Below are 20,620 nucleotides of genomic sequence, written 5' to 3'. Positions count from 1 at the left end.
TGACCCCCGAAACATGCGCGAATAGCCTACACTGGAGGTACGACGGCTGGGCCCCCGAAAACCCCTTCCTCGACGTGCCGCTGGGCATCCCCGCCATCGTCCCCTGCGCGATGACGACGTCCGACTTCTGGGACGTGCATGTCAGAAAGTACGGCTTTCCCAGCCTCCGGTGGACGTGGGTCTGCGAGGGCCGGTTTGAGACGAGCAACGGGGAGGCGCAGATGCGGCCCGCTAAGATAATGGGCCAGCCATACAGATACTCGAGGTACGGAGAGCTCAACCGGAGCATGAAGACCGTGGCGCAGAGACTGCGCAAGAGGCGCCTCGACCTGAAGAGGCTGCGGCCGTGGTACGCCCAAGAGTACGCCTTTTGGTCCAGGACTTTGTACGCCGAGACAATGTTGCGGTCTGCGCTGAGGTTGCTGTCGCAAACGCTCTGCGGCCACTCCTTCCAGCACGAAGCCAATGCGAATGATTTCATCAATAAGCTCTTAAAGCCGCACAACCGGCTATCCGACCTGGAGGCAGCCCGGCCCGAGAAGGCGAGGACGTCCAAGATGTTCTACCACGCCATGGGGTTCCTCGCCCAGGCGGTGCTACCCGTCCGGACGGGGACCATCACATACAGGGTCAACGGCGTCGTCGAGTACCCAGACAGGTTGCGCCCGGCCCTGAGGCCCACCTTCGCCGGCGACCTCGCGTTCTTGGACCAAGTAATGAACTGGGGGAAGGCGGCGGCGGACGCGATGAGGATCAGGACACTGTATGACGACGCCACTCCCAGCCACGACAGAGAGCTGTGCATGAGTAACGCGCGACTGGCCTTCCGCCGCTGGCAAGTGCTGGGGTTTGTTTCCACCCCGGTCGCCAGGGATTTTGAGCGCGAATGGGAGCTGCTGAGGCGGCAGATGGACCAGAGACCCCTCGACGACGCGCGGCTCGACTGGAGCCCCGGGACGTGGCACTTACTGCGTCGCTATTCCGGAGAAGCGGAACACCAGGTGTCAGCCTTCTTCCGCCCGAGGGAGCAGATGGAGCAGCAGAGCGAAGGCGTGGACGCCGACATACCGGCGGGGGCCATTGCGCGGCCGGCGATCCCCACCACGCTCATCGCGACCTCAGGGCCGGCGGCGGCGGCGCCGTGGATCCCATACTATAATTCCGGCGAGGTCGGCGACCACCAGAGGCTCAATGGCACAAGCCAGTGGTGTTGCATGTGGACCGGGCGGGAAATGGCGATCTACGACGTGTCCGACCTCCTGGCGGGCGGGTCGTGGACCAAGGCCGCGAGAGCCTACATTACGCAGCCTGTTCAAATGCCCTTGTGTCGGGCGGCCCGTCTCGACAGGCTCAGCCAAGTGTGGCTCAACCGGTTTTGTAGGGAGCGTCCCCTCGGCTACGTCGCGGCGGTGCGCAGGAAAGAGGACGTCAGGATCAACGACGGAAAGGAGGGGAGGCCGCGATGGGCAATGGCCGGAGAGGATGTGTATGACGTGACAAGTGGGTTTCCGGCAAGATACAAACTCCTCCCAGACGATCGAAGACTGAAAGAAAAATGAAAAAAGGAAGCTCTAGTATGAAGGGAAAATGCTGATGGAAGCTGTGGTGGCAGATGTCGAACTCCTTCCGGAGCTGCAGGACCTGGAAGTCATTTTCACCGAGGCCTCCCACGAAGACCCCGTCGCCGAGGCCGTCAACCGGGGGTATCACCCGGATGTCATTCAAGCAGCCCTCCGCCCATACAGGATCGGCTGGGCCCAGAAGAAAGAACCCGAAGTACTCTATCGGATGCATCACATATTCACGGCGAGCGAGGTCAAGTGGCACACGACCCGCGAGACCGGGATCTATGTCATTATCCGGGGCAAGGTCTACGATTTCACAAGTGAGTACTAGTCCGTCCTGTCCACCTCTTCATTGACCGCGGACATTGAGCGGACGAATACTCACATGCGACGGAAAGACTTTATAGATCTGCACCCCGGCGGGTCGTCCATCATCGCCCAGGTTGCCGGGACGGATGCGACGAGCGTCTGGGACAGGTTCCACAGCAGCCCCATGACGGACTTTGGCTTCGATGTTCACCAACACCTGGAGACCCTGGAGATCGGGAGAGTCGTAGAGGAGCGGTTCGCAACGGTCTTGACGCTGCCGCCCACCGAGATCTGCATCCGGAACTACATCTACAGCAAAGACAGTGAGTTCAGAGCCTGAAAAGCCCTCGCCCTTTCTCAGAAGTGGGAGCCATGCCGACTGGCCACATATCGTGAGTGAGATGAGACAGTTAAGTGCCCCTCAGCTAACCGGCTGGGCCTAACGCCAGAAATCGATGCGAACAACAAGATTCTCGACCTGCTCGACGGCTACTGGGGTACGGACGGCACCGCCGACATGGAGAAGCCGAACCCCTCCGAGGCGTACCTTCGGCTCTGGGACACTCCCTGGTTCATCGTCGCCAAGATGGGCCGCCCGCCGAACAAACTCCCCTACATGAGTCCCAAGGTTCTGGAGAAAATGGACGGCAAAGAAAGGCCGGACGGATTCAACGAGTCGTGGGTGTCTAGCGACTGCATCGTCTATAACGTCACTTGTGAGCGCCCACCCCCCTCCCCCTCTTCCCTCCTGCCGCCTCCGGTGCTCGCCAGCTGACCAAGCCATTGCGATTCAGCGTTGGTGAGATACAGCAGTCCGACCCCGATATTGGAAAAGTTGAAGTCGAGGGCTGGGTCGCGTCTTGACTCCATGGTGGTAGATGACAGGGACCTGATCGATTTACTCATGAAAAACTGCTCGCATCGTATCATCGGCCTGCTCCACACTCCCAAGCGCGGCTTCGACTCTGTAGAAAAGCCCATCGCGTGGAAGACGTCTTACAGGCGGACGCCGGCCATTACGCCAAAGCCCGTCCCACAGGCTGGTAGCTCGGCGGCCATGGCGATGCCGACCCCAGCGCCGGCGTCATTCACGGTGCGGCCGCTGCACCGGCTCAGGAAGAAGCGGCAAAAGACCAATAACACCGGTACTGGATACCCGTCCCCGAAGCTCATCGATTCAGGGCCTCCGAACGCTGCGAATGACGAGCCATCGGGCGAACCAATGGACGAATCGCCGGATGGGCCGAAGGATGACCCGATTGACAACCCGATGGACACGAGTCGTATAGCGGCAAGGACGACCCTGGAGCAGATGGGGTTTCCAGCGGAACTGGGGACGGGTGCGGGCGGACATGAAAGGAAGATATTAGGCTGGTGAGGATGCAGAATTTATTGATAATGGATGGTCAGCTTTTGCAGGGTTACGAACCCCCGGGGTCTGATCTTTGTGTGGAGTGTGTGCAGGTTCATCATATCGATTCGGGGGGGTTTTTTTTTTCATAACATTGGCTGTTCCGATAGAGTTCAATATAATTTTTGCAAAACCACGCGAATAGAAAACTGATCAAGGATCTGAGAGATCCAGCGAACCACGCAGAGTTGGTGCATTGAGGAGGAAATCTGCTCTTCTCGCCTCGGTGACTGGGCCGACGTGAACACTTTTCTAGAATATTTTCAAGGACGCGCTCTCTGCTGTTCTCGACTGATCTTCTTTCAAGAAAATTGTGTTCATACTTGCTGCAACTCAAACTACAGAGTATTCTCTGGCTGACTTTCACGCCGGGCAACGACGTGTAGTCGGCCCCACCCATGGTATCATCGGATCCGGTGCCCTGGCCTGATCCGCCCGGCGCTCGCCGGCAGAGAACGATCCAGCGGGCCGAGAATGCTGGTCTGAGACTTGGGTTACGCATAAACGACTGCCCTGAGGAAGAATTGTTTGTTAATAATAACCGCGGACGCAGGGGGGCTGCTTGTTGTGCCTTGACAAAGCCCAACGTGCCCTCAGAAGGCTTTTAACAAGTCCAAGGGAGTTTGTTCCATGTTATTGTTCTGACGGATGCGGAGGTTTTATGCAGGGCGAAACGTTAGACAAGCTTGAAATGCAATCATACGATAGTCAAGGCAAGGCTCCTTTCAGCCTTTTTTCAGTCTATTTAGGAACCCGAGACCATGGACGCCCTTCCATGTTCTTTCGTCTGATCTCTAGTTGAGCTATTGTTCTCCGAGGAATGACATCTTGGCAGGCGTTCAGAGTTGCAAATGTCAATCCGATCTATTACACAACATGTTCAATGACTTCTTTGTAATTAGCCTCGGCATGATTGATTACTCTTTGGGACACCATGTCAATAGACCAAGGCTGCTCGGCAAGATAACTTTATGCTTTTCTACTTGTGCTCGCCGCAATTGCCACGAGACTATCCGGTACTGTAGTTCTTCCTGTATTATTACCACCATCCTAACATTCTTCTTGTATCATCATTTCCATCTTTTGCTAGCACATTCCCTGGCGGAGAGGCTATACATTGATCGGCCGCTGACCCTATTAGTCAAGATGTCCATCCCCACCAAGGGTTGGGCAAGATACTACTGCGTAGGCAAGCCGCGACCCCGAAGAACAGATGGCCTCTCGTGGATCGATCCGGTGTACCCTGACATCGATCCCGTGACGCTTGACCTCGAAGATCCATCTCCCGGCCAAGTCCCCCAACCAACTCCACCTCAGCTCGACGATCTCTATATCTCGGAGGTACAGCAGATCAACAAGCAATACGGCCTGCGTACGTGGGAAGCCGCAGTCCTTGCCAAGCCTGAAGTTTACACTGCCGAAGATGAAGCGTCACAGCTAGCCGGGAACCCGATTGAGGTGAAGGAGTGGACATGGTTCCATTTCTGGGCGAGAGACCGTTGGGTTATCGATTTCACCGTGCCTCCCAACTGGTCAAATGAATGGACTACTGAATACCTTTGGAGCGCCCAGGACCCAGCAGTTTGGGGGGTGCTACGGCAAGCCATCCAACTTGCGGAAAAAATGCTCAGAAGTTGTCTTCTAACACCCTGGTACGTGTTCGTGCGCGCTTCAACACTTTCAAGATCCATAGCACACAGATATAACCCCATGAATGCGTCAGCTTACACGAGTTTCCAGGTTTCAAGCGCTCGTTAACGCGAGAAACCTCACATCCTCCTTGAAAGAAGTGCCCCTCGGCTCCGGCCAGTGGGGCAATGTCTGGCGGATGCAATCCTCTCCGCCCTGGCTCCTCACGGCAGAGGACACAATCGAGGTGCTGTCGCGTCTTTTGGACCAAAAGCTGCAATGGTCGTTCAACGACAAGTCCACTCAGGCGTTCTACGAACCCTCCGGGACCACTCATGGGCTGACGTTTTCCGTGAACGGATCCCTGACCGGGCCAATCGCTATCTTCATCGACATTCTTGAAATCAAAACGATCATGAGTCCGACGACAACGGAGAACTCAAGAAAGACGGCGATGACCAACCTGGCTGATACGGTAAGATCCGGTTTCCCCCCAAATAACCCCGGGAGCTTTATACTGACTTTGTCTCGGCCAAGCTTGTACATGAACTCATGGTGAGGCTCCCTCCTTGCCATAGCATCAGGATTTGATGTCTTTGCCCATTTGCCCATAAACTGCTTGATGTATACTTGCTCACTATGGGTGGCACCTGACCTGGCCTTTAGCATGCAATCTTTCTGTGCCACAGAACCAATGGAGCTGTGGTATATGCCCTGGGACAGCCGCACAGAAACCTCGAACTTGTAAGCCCTGATATCTAGACCATGCCAAAAGTTTCAAACAGCCAACCATAGCACAGTTCGGTCCCTACGAACATCAGGCGGAACTCGGCCAATCGTGGGAGAAAGCAACGTTCGGCGGCAAAATTTCGTTAGTCACCACAGAGGAGACCGCCGAGTACTTCCACACAACAACTGGCGCAACTCTGATCTTGGGATTTACGGAATGGCCTCTATATTGGGAAGATTACCAATCGACATTCGACGAACCCAGAGATGCCCTAGCTCTGCTGACGAAATGGCCTGTACCGGCATTGTGGCAGCAGTGTCTTTCGTCCCAAGGTTTCTGGGACCAGTTGGTGGCCAAATTCGGGCCCGTCTGCCTCAGAATACCCAAAATGCTTTCAGCGACGACTGTTCTGGGCAACGACGGATACCCTAGGCCTTACCTCTATCCGAGAGACACCACGACTCGGTGGGTGTCTGATTTCGCACCCCCTCCGTTTTGCGAAAAGTCAATCAAGTTTCTAGCGAGGGAACTGCATGCAAGGCGGCAGAAGTACCGCGAGATCCGCCCGTGGTTCTCCGACATGTTCGCCATGTGGCAGCTCACTCCATGGAACGCGCGGAGGTACCGCGAGGAGCTCTGCTGGCTGAAGGACGTTGCGCTTATTCGGAAGAACGATCGACACGAAGCTGATGCACAAGAAATCCTCGACCGCTGGATATATCCCTTCCAAGTGGGGATGAACCCAGATGGATCTCTGGGGACATTTGTCCCTGCCTCTTATCAGGATGTGCCACTTAGGGTTGGCATCACAGTGTGGTTCTGGCGTGCGTTGGGTTACTTGTTATATGCATCCCTGCCCGGAAGAGTGGCGAAGACGACGCCAACTAAAAATCCGAGAGGCCTTGTGACAACCCGTTGGTCCTTGAATAGGAGCCTTCGCATCAGCGCAGCTCAAGAGAAAGATGCAATTGACACCATACAAAGAGCAGAAGAAAATCGATGGAAGTATCCCGAGATCCAGCTGGGAGCGAGGCATACGCAAGAGAGAGTGCCGTCGTCAGTGCGAAGAACTCGGCTGGGGGCCGTCTGTCTGGCAAGGACCGCGTTCGATACCTTTGAGCTTCTCTGTATCCGGCCCGCTGGGCTGAAGGAGGCTTTCGAAGCCGCGTGCGTCAGCATGGAAGCCCAGATCGAGGCGAGCCGAGAGAACGACTACATGTCGTGGCTGGACTTCGACTTCGACATGCCGCCCTATCCCGGGACGACAGAAGACGGGAGGGCATTGGGGATCTTGGAATTCTGGGCGGTAGGGAAGAACTGGAAACAGCCGTCCGCGATGGGGTACGAGGATGCTGCCGGTGAGGTGCTGCGTGGGGAAGACCCTGCCATCTCCATGCAGACCGATAACCTGCCATTCTTCGCGATGACGGGCCTGGCAGGCGCGCCGTTCAAGTCTGGGGAACGCCCTCGTCGACATCATGTTCCCTATTTCACCATTGCCGAGCTATACGACCACTCTGAACGGCTGAACGAGCCCCTGGTCCTGGTCGAAGACGGGTTTGAATTGGACGTATACAGATGTTCCACCGTTTGTCGGTCCCTCGGGGTGACAACAAGTGGGCTGTCTCTCTTGACCAAGCGGACGTTCTATGGGAGGCAGCTGACGCGCCACGCCGCGCAAAGACTTTATGATGCAAGCCATCCTGCTCTGGCGATAGCAAGAGTGGTGCGCGTCCTGCGACCCGAAGACATTGCCTTGGGCGATGGGAAAGATGGAAGACCGTTTTGGATAAAGATGCACCGCAGTGTCTTTGACGTCACCCGTAAGAGCACCCCGCGTACTTGTAAAGTATTCGAGAGAGAGAGCCATGCTAATCTCTGTAGACCTTACATGTCTGTCGGAACCAAGACTGACAAAGTTGCTGAAAAGCGCTCCCGGGGGCGATCCATCTCGCAAGCTCCGAGACGAAGGGTACAGTCTGTTCGAAATCAGAAAGTCCCTGTCGAGCTGGAGGGTTGGCATTGTGGCGAGCAAGTCTGCAGCGATAACAGACCGGCATTCTCTTCGTAATTTCACCCCGCGATCGCTTCGCAAACACGAATTCAGGGAGACGGGCATGTACATCTCGATTGACAAGAGGGTGTACGACATCACGAGTAAGTGTGCCGTGGTGCGCAAAGCATTCTCAATTCCATAGCTGACTTGTTTGAGATTATGCCGATTTGCATCCGGGAGGGCTCCGGGCCTTGGTTGAGAATGCCGGACGAGATTGTACTGAATTGTTCGATCAATATCACAGAGAGAATCGTGAACTCATCATTTCGAAGTTACAAGAACTCTGCATCGGAAACCTGATTGAGCAACGGCAGGAATATCAAGAGGACGAGTTCGAGGGTTTAGCGAATAAAGGTCTCATTCTTCCCCATGAGATCAAATTGGACAGGAGCATCTACTCAGTGCAAGGTAAAGCATATCATTTGCAATACGATGTTTGGTTCAAGTTCTATCTGCTAACAGGGGAACATTTCTAGCACTCAAAGACTCGGATGAGCACAGCAAGTACGTCGACCTCGTGCATCAACTCTCGCCATACTTGGGCATGGATGCCACACAAGATCTGAAGCTCGAAGAGGGAGACGAAACGCCACTGCTCCAATTTGCTCGCTTGAGAGGCTACGTTGTAGCAACCGTTGAGAGAATTGGACAAGGTTTGCCAGAAATTGAGTTGAAGGAGCTTCGAACATTTGACGGTCAGGTGGATGAGATCAGAAACTTGCAAAATGATTCTTTCGTTGCCGCTGACGATATGGTCTATGACCTAACCGGTATGCTTCTACCCCCGTGCTTTGGTGTTGATCACTCTATTAAGCACACTCCATCCAGCTGCTATGCAATTTGGTTCACTCAACCCCAACTACGCCAGATTCAGACCGTATCTGGGAGGCATCGTGAAGAATACAGATCTCAAGTCCTATTTGATTGAGAATTGCCACGGCCTTATCTGCGCTGTTTTAGTAAAGAAAAAGCGACTTGGCGGTGGCGGAGGGCGCGTTGTCAACTGGAATTCAAAGAGACAAGCACCTCGTGAGTAGTACACTAGCCACGGAGCAATCGAACAAGTGCTGATTGGGCTCCTTCCAGTTCATTATAAGATGCCCATCTGGTTCGACCAGCCACCAAAGAAGAAAAAGACCCCACGCGACGACGAGATCGCTCCTTATCCCAGCACTGCTCGCCGGGCTCTGAAGGGCCTGCAAGAAGAAGACTTCGAAAAGAAAGATATCTTCAAACCCTCCCCATCACGCAATCAACTTGAAAGCCTTATGAGCAATCTTGAATATCAGAATCGGCACGAGTACAAGACAAATGAGGACACAGGAGGATGCTCTGGACAGAAAGTTGAAACAAACGCATCGACTCGAAAATTTTCAAGTGTATCGAACCCAACAATGAAGCAGTTTGGAAGACTGAGCTCAGAGTTTAGGCGTCGAAACGATGACAAGGAGGTAAAGAGAAGAAAGCTCATGTCTGTGGAGGCCATATCAAAAGGTCCAATGGGTGACGCAGATGCAACCCGACGTAAAGGCCAGCCAGCGGACAATATCAAAGGAAAGCCGGAACATCTATCGTCCAACTCCCACAGTGAGGAACGGGTAGAAATGGAGCGAATACCAAAGAGAAGGCTACGATTCAAAGTGGACGAGAGACCAGCCAAGAAACGACGGTGATTTGGAAGGTGTTATGAAGTTCTGTTATGGGAAACCTGTGGCGGTGTTTCTGTTTGAAGCGGTTGTACGTGGTTTCGAGTGTAATTCCAACCGAAGGCCTTCCGCATATAAATCACAGTGCTCTTCTGTCATCTCTCTCACGAATTCCGTCTTTGTAATAGGAAAACTCAGTACTTCTGCGTGACTTTGAAAATCCTAACACAGGCTGTTCTCAGATGCGCTCAAACCATGTAAGAGGTTGGCCGGGCCCTTCCATTCTAACCCCAATTCCCAAATGCGACACTTTTCCCTGTACGTCTACTTTGAACTCGACAGGCATGCAAAATCCGGGCACAAGGATCTTTTCGGCCGACCCAGCACCGAAGAATTCACGACCAAGCCAAGAGTTGCCGGACATTGGCTCAAGGTAAACTGCGGGCCCTAGGTAGGCAAAGGCATCTCCGCCAACACCCAAAATTCGAAGCTTGCATTCTTCAACCAATTCGGGGCAATTTAAGTCGACTTTGAGAGTACCGTATCCAGGATCAAAGAATTCGCCGACATGCTCGGAGATAGGCAGCGTAGGTAAATATGGCGGGTCCGGGAGAGACGGGTACAGGAGTTTGGCACATTTCTTGAAATCTTCAAGCTGGTCTTTATACTCAGAGAGGAGCCTTTGAACAAGTCAGTTTGTTTCTGTTGAATGCTGTTCTCAGATGACCTACTGCTTGTTGATGTCGTATCTTTTGTCCTTGGGCACGCCCAAACGCTCCCACAAGATGTGGTGCGCGATAACCTCAGGGACACTAACATCGGTGTTTGTGAAAACTGCCACCCCGATTTGCTTGGACGGTATCATCATCATGGTAGATCTAAACATGGTGACTGCACCGTTGTGTGAATACATCTGCTCGCCTTCGAACACGGCGCCACTCCAACCAAGTGCATACGTCACAGGCCCTACATAGGGAATCTTTGATGATGATACAAAGTTCCGGGGTGTCTTGATCTCTCGATGGCCTGCCTTTGATAAGGGGGCAGACTCGTTTATCATCACGCGGAGATACTTTGCGTAGTCAAGCACCGTCGAGATGATGTTCCCTGCGCCTTCTTCTGCAGAAGATGGATCATGAGGGACCTCAAAGTGCTTCTTATGAATGGGGTCGTAATAGTACTCCCTGGCCAGGATTAATCCGCTTCTCTCGGCATCCGATAGTGAGAAATAGGTCTCGTTCATTCCCATCGGCTTCCAGAGGTATTCCTGGAAGAAGTCACCGAGCCACGAGTCGGTCAGAACACTGATGAGGTACCCCATGGCAGCAAACATCTTGTTGCTGTACAAAAACTTTGTGCGTGGTTCAGCAGCCATCGGCAAGTGTCTCAGCAGGCGGATTGTCTCTCGGGTAGTCTCCGCCGACGCCAGGTCGTGACGCGGGTAGCCCGTCCGGTGGCTTAGGGCATCCTCGAGAGTGATGTGCGCCGTTGCCCATTCGTCGCTGAGGACGAAATCGTCACGGAGGATGCTAGAGACCGGGGTTTTCCATGTGAGGCCGGAGTAGACGGAGGAATTGGCAGTGGCGTTATCAATGAGAAGTGAGAGACCGGCTGCCGTGAACGACTTTGTAGTACTGCCCGTGTAGAAAAGAGTGTGAGGCGTCATCGGAGTCGAGTTCAGAACCGCGTAGCCATAGCCCTAATTAGAAACAAATAGACGTCAAATTCTGTGGTATATGATCGTATACCAGCAGTATCGGCCGATCTGCCACATGCTTGGAATGTGTGGATCGTAAAGGAGCGTTTAAGAGGTTGGCTTTGCCAAATCCCTAGCTACTGGCGTGGTCCAATCGAGGGATTCAATTAGGTAGCAATGGAAATGCATTCATACCTTTGCCCACGTCTTATCCCCATCAACGATAGCGACGGTCACGCCGGGCGCGTGCCAATCTTCCATGATCCCCTCAATATACGCGTCAAGGTCTGGTGAGACCGCACGGGGGTGGCTGTCACGCGATGGATCATCCTGTCCGAGTGGTATTTGCTGTGCATCAGCCACAGATGCACGGCTCCCAAGGAGAAGCACGGCACAAGAAAGCAGCTGAGGTTTCATCTCGACCGCTGTATTGTGACCAAGTGGGCGTATGGCTTTACGACGGGTTGAATGAAGCTGACGACATTCAGGTTTACCGACGGAAGTAAGATTGACACGGATAGATGAAGGAGAGGGGGTGGCGTGAAACCCTTGTCCATATAGACGGGCATTTCATTTGCCGTTCCGGGTCGGCTCACTGCGCCGCAGGGATTGCTGATGACGGCGAAGTCATCTCTTATCAGTTGCATCATTCGTGTATCTTGCTGTATTAGGAAGCTTGTCGTGTTGTGCCTGCAAAAGTGAGAAAGCTCACGTCTTATTTCACTATGGCCATGCTAATTCGTCGTTGAACGGCATCAACAAACTTAGGACATAATTCGATAAACATTTAACTTGGAAAAGGCAAATTTCAGCCTTAGCATAGTAAAACTAGATAGTATATGGATGCATACTGTGTAGATTATTGTTAATAGACATACAATATGATGGACTGTCTACACAAACTCACTATCATGAAGCTGGGAATAGCTTTGCGTGGCTAGTACCAGTTGTGGCCGCCATCACAAATGTGGCTTACCACATGCACAGATTCACACATAGTTGCTAGATTTGACTACTACTGTACCCTCTTTTTAGCGGAAGCACAGTTTGCTACACTTACAAAACAGTATATGCGGAACTGTCTTACTCAGTTCTGATCTTCAAATCATATGAGGTTACATAGGGTGGGATGTTCCCGAGGGCTGCCACGTGACAGTGAGGTCAAAAACATTCAAGGCAGGGGATTGGTATATTGCAGGACTGTTGAGCCTACTTAGGGAGTACAATTTGATAGACTTGTCCATACGTGCGGGTTCCACCAGAATAAAGGGTGACATGAGATAAGCAATGGAACAAATAGCCAAAGAAGAGGGAGTATGCGCATTTCGCATCTTTCATTACTTTGAATAATCCAGGATCCTTAGTGTCATTGGGTGTGTTCGCCGTTAACCTTCCGCCAGAAGTTTGCTGGCAAATCCCTGACCTTGGGCGGGGGCGATCTACCGTTGATGTACTGCCAAAGCCTGCTCTCTTGGTACACTTTGGCACCCTCGTGGTCGATTTTGCGACTTCCCTCATCAGACTGCATAGGCGAGTCCATAAAGGTGCCCGGCTTTGGCTTCCCCTTACTCTCCTCCTCGACGCCGGTCAGGGAGACGTTCAGAGGCAGGATTCTATCCAGGTAGTGCTGGTTGAGCAGATGACCCTTGACCTCATTCTTAAACAGGAGTCCAGAGAAGTTGTTCTGTCTCTCATCACGGCCGAGTATGTATCCTAAGTCGAATGATCGTGCCTTTTTCTCGAGATCTTGATTCAGGGACGCCTTGGCGACGAGGGACTTGAAGTGATTGACACCCCATGCGGCAACAAAGTCACCAGAATTGCCGTAGTGTTCGATGTGGCCGAGGATGCCTTCCTCGCCACTTACTCTAGGGTTATTGAAGTGGTTGGCTGCGTTGCCGAAAGTGTATATCTCCACCTGTTTCAAGGTGTCGCGAGAGTAGTTGGAAAGAAGCCAGTCGAGGATGATGCTGCCTTCGAGACCGCCCTGGGAATGAAGTATGAGGACGACCTTGTCAGTGTTTTCTGTGGGACTCAGAGCAGCGGCAATGAGCGAGTAGCAGGTCCTGGTGTCGGTAGTGCCAAAGTAAAAACACCTTTCCAAAAGGCACTGGATGATGTCGAAGACAATGCCGGCCCTGCAAAAGGTCTTCGTTATTATCGATCTCGAGCGAAAGATGAGAACGGTACATACGTGGGGTTATGAACGCCAACAATGGGGCGGTGGAAGGTCCTCGAAAGCCTGTTGAGGTTGCCTTGCAGCCAGTGAGAACTTCGTGCATGTTGGTTAGCACGGTAGATGTTCTGAGAGAACGACAATGGATGGCACAAACCCGACAGAAATTCCGTTGAGGAAAATCCACTTTTCTCGATAGTCTTCATCTCTGAGAGAATCCCAGTGCCTGGCCTCCTCCCAACGGTCGTGTTGGGATGTGAGCATTCCATTACTCGTTCCAGCGTTGAGCGGTATGCAAACAAAGTAGTTGAGAGCGATGAATCCCAGAATATAAGGTATTACGACGTTGTACGGGAGATTGGTAGCGAAAGGAATAGAAACCAAGAACGAGAGCTGCGCGACAATGAGGATCCCATGAGCCGTGAGGGAGATGAGATTCCCCACTGATGGGTAGAGCTCGTCCATCTCCCCAGAAGGGAAAAAGGGATCGACGAGTTTTTGGTACCAACTCTGCGAAGCCGTGACTGTCCGCTGGATGATATCCCAATTAATGCTCCTGGGAAGCCATGCCTGACTCAGAGAAGGGTACTGTACCCCATCGCGACGAGGATACCACAAGGGGTCGACGATGAATGGGATGAGTGTGGAATGCCTGACAAAGAGCCACAAATCGTCCCAGAGCAGTTGCCAAGGCGGAGAGACATGGTACTCTGGAAGCGTAGCTCGGACTGTGGTGATGTTTCCAGAACCTGTAACATGGGAATCGGTGACCTGCAGCTTGGTGGTCATGCGGTCCCGTTGTTTTTCCACGGACTGGAGGACGGTGACGGGCCCGGTGGATGTGCTTGAGGTGGACATTATGAGGTTGGCGTGACCTATGATCACGACGAGTGTGGAGGTTCGCCGAGTATGAAGATGACGTGGAAAGTCGACAGACTTATAATTTTTCTTTTGGACATGCTGCGAAATGTTTCGGGTTTTGTGGCGGTCGTGGCCCAGAATATCACTGCAGGGAGAAGAAACCATGCCAATGCCCCTTAGAATAACAGATAGTGTCTCAATCACATGCGCTCAGGGATCTGTTTCAACCTTCTGTCTTGTGAATCTCACACACGGAACTTAGCCATTGGGCGATGATGTTCTCTCTGGTAAATTTACGAACGAATTAGCGTTCACGTCAGCGTGGCTTATCTTTGCCACCCTTGGAGGTTGCTTCGCGAACGCCGCGCATGACATGCATGCCGCCCACTTAGGAAGAATGCGGTATGCGGTACACCCAAGAGGAGCTTAGCATTCTCAAAGAGGGCAGGCAGTATGCCTGGTACATGTAGGCTGACAGGCTGCCTCTCAGTGTCGCATCGTATTCAATTATCGTGTCGGTGTCTCGGACATAGCCGCACAACGCCCTGCAAAGCCTTTTCAGCTTCATGTCAGCTTACATGCAAGCAGTACTGATAAAACGCCACGAATAGCGTCTATGAACATGCATCATATACCATCGATATTGCCAGATACACGGATAACAGAGTCAATATTCGTTGCTGGCTCAATCATCCCCAGGGACTATGCTCAGTGCCATCTCATAACCGAATCCAGACAACGGTCATCGGCATTCTGAGTTTTCGATGACTGAGTGGAATTATCATCTGCGGATGTTTCTCGGGTTGCACATAAAGTCCGTGAAAGCCACTTCCTCATCCTCTTCAGGGACAGATGCAAATCCCGATCATAAACCCAATAGGCATCAAATAGGAAGCGAATAAGAGACAACTAACAACAACCCAAACCAAGATGGTAGTCAAGCTTTGGCGCCACTGCTGCACTTGGCTCCACACTAGTTTGCTCGTCACTCGGTAAAGATTCCTGCATAAAGACCCGTTGCTAACATCAACACTGCACTTTACCCTGGTGTGCATCTACTGCTTCATATCCTTTTCCCACTCCCTTTGCTCTTGAGACATTTCTATTCTATAGACAGTGAATCATGTTGCACCGTGATGGCCAATACCCAACAGACCACGATTCACGGTGAAATAATTTCACACCTGGTAGGGGCAGTCTGGTTGAAAACTAGCATTGAAAAATAGACTTCAACATGTTAATAAATTTCACCCTTAGTGCTCTTGCTATTCCACACATGAATAACCTTCAAAAATCTAGCATGTAGCGAAAGGTTGGTATAGCAGCTCACAGCAACGACAAATCTCGGCAAGATTATCATCCCAAGGGACAAGATGCTCTTCCTTTGACCACCTTATTTTCGATGTGGCTGGCAATAATCATAGCTGCCGTGGAACCTCTTCTTTCGTAGTCTTTTTCCTATATCATTCCATCAGCGAGTCTCTCGGAGCGTTCAGTTTCAACCACATTGAGAGTAGTCGGCATACCATCCGTGTAGCAAGCGCCGTTGCTTCCAGTACACCATTGAAAGTCCGCATGTTGCTATCAAAATCGGCAGTCCTCTTGTTTAATCTTGTTCCCATATCTGTTTCCTCCTGTAGAGTTCACGTATGCTCATTGCTGAAATAGACACCTTAACGGGGTGATGTTGAGAACAATGTAGCCAGCTCCTAGAAGTAGCTGACCATCAAGTTGTCACAATATATAAGCTACTATTACTGCCCACGTAACTAACAGTATTATTTTGTTATATAACAGTTATAAGCCTAGCTTCTACCTACTATATTATATATGTTAATATAAGTGCAGTAACTAGCTATAGATCTTAAGCACTGTAGGTTTAATTCCTATTAGGGTCCCCTAGTCAAAAATCCTACTAAAGTCTATGTAGATCTTCACCACCTATGATTGGCGAGATGTACCTAACTAGGTTTTCATCAAAAGTGTGCTCAGATGTGACTTTCTAGGTCAAATCAGGGGTGTGTATTACAATATATAAGCTACTATTACTGCCTACGTAACTAATGGTATCGTTTTGTTATCTGACACAAGTCATTGCAAGCCTGAAGTCGCGGCTTCTCAGCACGCCCGTTCCTCCAATGATTTGGAATCAATTCCTGCCCTTGTCGGATTAAAAGCAGGAACCCGAGAACCACATCTGTTTGTAACTTGAGGTGAACAAAACGTCTATTTCAATAAGTGCCATTACCAAGTTACTAGTATGCAGGCGGCCAATGCAGTCGGTGGTGGGGCCAACGGCCCAGCACGGGTCCACGGCGATATTAGTGTTTAGGGCGCTTTCGCACGAAGTTCGACTGGCAATATTGACTTCTCTCCATCTCACTCCCCGTTCCGTCTCGGCAATCGACAAAATGCCGAGGTCAGCCAACCAGAAGATGTCTGGCCACGATCTCCAAGCAACAGAAGAGGGCGTTGACAGTCACATGAGCGAACAGGAACGAAAGTGTGTGATCGCAGAATCTCCATCCATTCCCTAATACCAGCGAATGACAGCTGACGTTGACGCCGCAGACGACTGCGCAATCGCCTCTCCCAGCAAGCGTTCCGTCGCAGACAGGCAGAGCGCATCAGGGAGCTGAGTAGCCGCGTCAATGTTCATCAGAAGTCGGACGGTGAGCGCATCGAGGCACTGCAGCAGGAGAATCGGCAACTCCGGATGCAGCTGGTCGAGGTCCAGGCCAAGATGTCCCGGCTGCTAGCTACCCTCCAAGGGCTGAGCGACTCTGTTTCAAAGACTCTTGATGATACGGCTACCATCGAGAACGGAAATGATAGGTTTATAGATGACTCGGGGAAGCCATCAACTGGATTATCAAACCAGGACCACAAGCAAAGCAAGCATATTACCCCACAACCTCCCGAACTCTACGCACCACTGGAATTGGAACCATTGGATACATCGATGTTCAGTTTTGATCCGCCCCTGACGTTACCCTCCATGACAGGCCAGTAGGACAATGACCTAAAATATAAAAGCAAGGCACTGATAACTTGTAGGGCAAAATGAGGAGTACCTATCATCCGAGCTCGTCAACGTTGCTGGCACCAGCCCGCTCTATCCCCAGATCCCGAAAATCTGGAGCTTCGAGTACCAAACCGGCATAGAACCATACCTGACAGCCATAGCTGCAACCCAAGAGTCCAGCACACTGTTGCGCAAGAACTGGACGCAATCAAACTCACCGTTCTCGGACCACATCCAGCTCCTCCAGCGTCTCCTCAAAAACAAGCTGAGAGCGTCCGGGTTTACGCCAGAAGGACAACCCTCTATGCAAGGGTAACAATTGCTAGAGTTCATTGCTGATCGGAACCAGACTGACCGACTTTAGGATCTACCAACCTGTTCTCATGGTTCTCTCCATGTTCAACAGCATGACCCGGCCCGACGTGATGGCCTGGTACGCCAAAACACGCTTCTTCCACATCATAGAGCTAACGGCGTGGCAACTCTATCCGTCTACCGCCACCTTTCAGAAGCTGCACCCCAGATACCGGCCGACCGAGATACAGATGAAGCACCCGCACCCGCGCGTGATAGACTGGATCCCGTTCCCCTCGATCCGCGACCGGCTCATACAACGCCACGCCGCCAATCCTCAGATTGACCAGATATTCTGCGACGCGGTCACAGGGTACGTAGTCGAGACGAACATGTCGGACCTCATCCTCGGCGCGCCGCAAGTCACCGTCTATATCCGAGTCACCGATCTGATCACGGCCATGTCGTCCACCACGGGCGAGGACGACGGCCTCGATGAGACGCCCGCAGCCATGCCCGCCCCCGACATTGCGACCCTCTTCTCCTCGCCGTCGCACGCCCGTGCGGCCTTCAAGCTGCTGAACATGGACAGAGGCGCGTCGTACTACAAGATCGACCCGGCCTTCTATACAAAGTACCCCGAGCTGTTCGACCAGTCCAGCGACCTGACGGCCACCGGCATACCCCTCAGGCCGAAGTCGCAAAAGGTACTAACGTACCCCAAACCCCTCGACGCCTCAACGGTCGAGACCTACCGGAGTTTCATTGACTTCTCTCTCGATGCCGCCAACACGATCACTTCCTCATCGACGTCTTCCTCCTCAACAACGAGGGCCGTGTGACCCGTGTCTTGGGTCCCCTCATCGACGCAGTCGCTTGTGTAGCACGGCCACACAATCACGTCTCTTCCTGCGCCCACCCTTGTCAGATTTGTCAAACAAACGCCGGAACCCCCAGCCGGCCCCGCGATGCCGAAACTATCCGCGCATGCCCCGTATGTAGCCGTCGCAACTACTGCCGCGATAAGGTTCCAAGACACCCGTAGTTTCGGAGCATAGCTATGTCCACGTTTTTTTTTTTTTGTTGAGCGTGGGCGTCACTTAGACCCGCACTGACTAACGTTCCACTTAGTAACGCTCAGATTCGGCTGTCGTCTAACGTTTGGATGTGCATCTTTCTGTGGGGAACGGGGAATTCTATATACTAGTAGAATTCCGAGGAGACGGGATCACAGATTCCCATCATTCTTTTCGTTGTCTATAACCATATCGTCATACCGTCCAGCCATCAACTATGCCCTCTCAAACTCTTATCCCCAATACTGCGCCTCGCTACAGCTTCCTCGATGACTACAGCGAAGGAGCCCACCCGGCGCTCCTGAAAGCCATTCTATCCAGCAACACATCCCAAGAGGCAGGCTACGGCGGCGACGCATACTGCGCCCTCGCGCGGCAGCGGATCCGCCGGCACCTGGGCCGCGAGGACGTCGGCGTCTTCTTCGTGCCCAGCGGCACGTCGGCCAACGCCATCTCCATCGCGGCCTGTCTGCGGCCGCACGAGGCCGTCATCGCCGCGAGCTCCGGGCACATCGTCACAAGGGAGACGGGCGCCGTGGAGGCCAGCGGGCACAAGATCATCAACGTCGCGCCGGTCGACGGGAAGCTGACGCCCCAGAGCATCCAGCGGGCCATGGACGACAACTGGCACTTCCCGCACATGGCCAAGCCGAGGCTGGTGTACGTCTCCAACGCGACCGAGATCGGCACGCTCTACACGCGGGCGGAGCTCGCGGCCATCAAGAACGTCTGCGAACGGAACCAGCTCCTCCTGTTCCTCGACGGCGCGCGCATCGGGACGGCGCTGGCGTCCAAGGCCAACGACATGACGCTCGCCGACGTGCTGGAGCTCACCGACATCTTCTGGATCGGCGGCACCAAGAACGGCGCCCTCCTCGGGGAGGCCGTGGTCGTCAAGGACGCCCGCCTGGCGACCGAGTACGAGTTCTACATGAAGCAGCACGGCTCTCTGCTCGCCAAGAGCCGCATCATGGGCGTGCAGTTCGCCGAGCTCTTCAAGGACGGCCTCTACTTCGACCTCGCGCGGCAGGCCAACCTGTGCGCCGAGACGCTGTCCAGCGGGGTCGCCGCCGCCGGCTTCGCGGTGTACGCCGTCACGGAGACGAACCAGGTGTTTGCGGTGCTGCCCTTGGGCCTGATACAGGCGCTGCAGGAGCACTTCACATTCTACGTGTGGGAGAAGCGTGCCGACGACGAGGCGGTCGTGAGGTTGCTGACGACATGGGCCACAGAGATGACAGAGGTGGACAAGTTTATCCGTTTGGTCCAGGGTTGGAATAAGTAAAAATAAATAAAAAAGAATAAATATCTAACACATGAACAAAGTAATACATCGTGAACAGAGGTCCGTTAGCGTAGCGACGACAATGCCTCCTCGACGTTGGGGATCTCGGACGCCGTCTGAGCTGGACCGCCCCAAGTCACGCCTCCTCTCCCGTCCACGGCCCAAGCCCCCGAAGTCTGCCATCGGCTACCGCTCTCGGTGGGCCTGTTGGCGATGCCCTCCTCCCGCGCCAGCTTGAACACGCTCGACAGCGCGCTCGGGCTGAGGACGTGCAGGAAGCTTGACGCGCCGAGGCCCCATCGGGCATAGACGTCGCGCCCCTCGTCGGTGACGACCCCGACGGGGTTCGCGTCGCCGCCGGGGCCCCCGACCTCGGACACCCACTTCTTCGTGTGCGACGCCGACGAGTGCGAGACGGCGACGAAGGCGACATCCGGGTTCGCCGAGGCGGCTTCGCGAAGGACGCGGAAGGATTTCTCGGCGACTTAAACCCTGGGGTGTGAGCTTGACATGCTCGTTCTGAAGGGCGGGAAACGGATGACGTCTTTTTTAGCATCATGGGATCGTGACTTACATGGACAACCGCAATGCCTGAGGAACACGACCACGGCCGGCCTCTCGTCGGCCCTGGGAAACTCCAGCAAGTCGGTGCTCGGGGCGGAGTCTCCCACTTTCGGCGGGCTTCCCAAGTCCAGCTTCTTCGGGGACATCCATGATGCCAACTCTTGCGTCAAGGACATGGTTGTGGGATAATCGATTGGATTGGTCGCGGGTTCACCTAGTCGTGTGTTTTGGAGCGGGCATGAATGTCAGAGTGGATTTGTTTGTCTGCAGACTTCTGGACTTCAATCACGTCATGGT

At 53.3% G+C, this 20,620-nt stretch overlaps 9 protein-coding genes across 9 annotated transcripts; 5 read left to right on the top strand and 4 right to left on the bottom strand.

Annotated features, from left to right (window-relative positions):
* Positions 1-110: 110 nt before the first annotated feature.
* Positions 111-3,252, top strand: LY79DRAFT_589537 (cytochrome b5-like Heme/Steroid binding domain-containing protein; the record flags this gene model as incomplete). The annotated part of the gene is given in 6 exon segments (XM_060561047.1): positions 111-1,500; positions 1,613-1,885; positions 1,964-2,197; positions 2,324-2,634; positions 2,646-2,673; positions 2,753-3,252. The coding sequence occupies 6 exon segments, from the start codon at positions 111-113 to the stop codon at positions 3,250-3,252; spliced, it is 2,736 nt and encodes a 911-aa protein (XP_060415046.1).
* Positions 3,253-4,431: 1,179 nt separating this feature from the next.
* Positions 4,432-8,712, top strand: LY79DRAFT_684878 (cytochrome b5-like Heme/Steroid binding domain-containing protein; the record flags this gene model as incomplete). Its single annotated transcript, XM_060564637.1, has 8 exons — positions 4,432-4,943; positions 5,026-5,389; positions 5,452-5,469; positions 5,715-6,468; positions 6,634-7,467; positions 7,529-7,801; positions 7,857-8,108; positions 8,177-8,712. 8 exons carry the CDS (start codon positions 4,432-4,434, stop codon positions 8,626-8,628), a joined length of 3,459 nt encoding a protein of 1,152 aa, XP_060415045.1. The 3' UTR covers positions 8,629-8,712.
* On the top strand, positions 8,713-9,480 carry LY79DRAFT_171249 (uncharacterized protein). Its single transcript, XM_060551215.1, has one exon. The coding sequence runs from the start codon at positions 8,798-8,800 to the stop codon at positions 9,371-9,373; it is 576 nt and encodes a 191-aa protein (XP_060415044.1). The 5' UTR covers positions 8,713-8,797; the 3' UTR covers positions 9,374-9,480.
* Positions 9,481-9,584: 104 nt separating this feature from the next.
* Positions 9,585-10,679, bottom strand: LY79DRAFT_513800 (penicillin-binding protein; the record flags this gene model as incomplete). The annotated part of the gene is made up of 2 exons (XM_060554531.1): positions 9,585-10,026; positions 10,078-10,679. 2 exons carry the CDS (start codon positions 10,677-10,679, stop codon positions 9,585-9,587), a joined length of 1,044 nt encoding a protein of 347 aa, XP_060415043.1.
* On the bottom strand, positions 10,680-11,459 carry LY79DRAFT_500790 (beta-lactamase/transpeptidase-like protein; the record flags this gene model as incomplete). The annotated part of the gene is made up of 2 exons (XM_060553364.1): positions 10,680-11,045; positions 11,238-11,459. Coding segments are annotated over 2 exons (588 nt in total), but the record flags the coding sequence as incomplete, so codon positions are not given.
* A 949-nt stretch (positions 11,460-12,408) lies between these two features.
* On the bottom strand, positions 12,409-14,076 carry LY79DRAFT_589535 (uncharacterized protein; the record flags this gene model as incomplete). The annotated part of the gene is made up of 3 exons (XM_060561046.1): positions 12,409-13,180; positions 13,237-13,314; positions 13,376-14,076. 3 exons carry the CDS (start codon positions 14,074-14,076, stop codon positions 12,409-12,411), a joined length of 1,551 nt encoding a protein of 516 aa, XP_060415041.1.
* Positions 14,077-16,490: 2,414 nt separating this feature from the next.
* Positions 16,491-18,240, top strand: LY79DRAFT_513541 (uncharacterized protein; the record flags this gene model as incomplete). The annotated part of the gene is made up of 4 exons (XM_060554505.1): positions 16,491-16,582; positions 16,651-17,048; positions 17,137-17,416; positions 17,469-18,240. The coding sequence occupies 4 exons, from the start codon at positions 16,491-16,493 to the stop codon at positions 18,238-18,240; spliced, it is 1,542 nt and encodes a 513-aa protein (XP_060415040.1).
* A 225-nt stretch (positions 18,241-18,465) lies between these two features.
* On the top strand, positions 18,466-19,827 carry LY79DRAFT_171144 (beta-eliminating lyase). Its single transcript, XM_060551214.1, has one exon. It carries the CDS (start codon positions 18,692-18,694, stop codon positions 19,757-19,759), a length of 1,068 nt encoding a protein of 355 aa, XP_060415039.1. The 5' UTR covers positions 18,466-18,691; the 3' UTR covers positions 19,760-19,827.
* LY79DRAFT_550895 (uncharacterized protein) lies at positions 19,776-20,599 on the bottom strand. Its single transcript, XM_060557595.1, has 2 exons — positions 20,334-20,599; positions 19,776-20,243 (listed from the first exon to the last, which is right to left on the bottom strand). The coding sequence occupies exons 1-2, from the start codon at positions 20,497-20,499 to the stop codon at positions 19,825-19,827; spliced, it is 585 nt and encodes a 194-aa protein (XP_060415038.1). The 5' UTR covers positions 20,500-20,599; the 3' UTR covers positions 19,776-19,824.
* Positions 20,600-20,620: the final 21 nt, after the last annotated feature.

Source organism: Colletotrichum navitas (assembly GCF_030913465.1).
Source record: "Colletotrichum navitas strain CBS 125086 chromosome Unknown LY79scaffold_23, whole genome shotgun sequence".
Lineage (NCBI taxonomy): Eukaryota > Fungi > Ascomycota > Sordariomycetes > Glomerellales > Glomerellaceae > Colletotrichum > Colletotrichum navitas.
The sequence above is the reverse complement of the archived record's forward strand: the minus strand, read 5'-3'. Positions and strand labels throughout refer to the sequence as shown.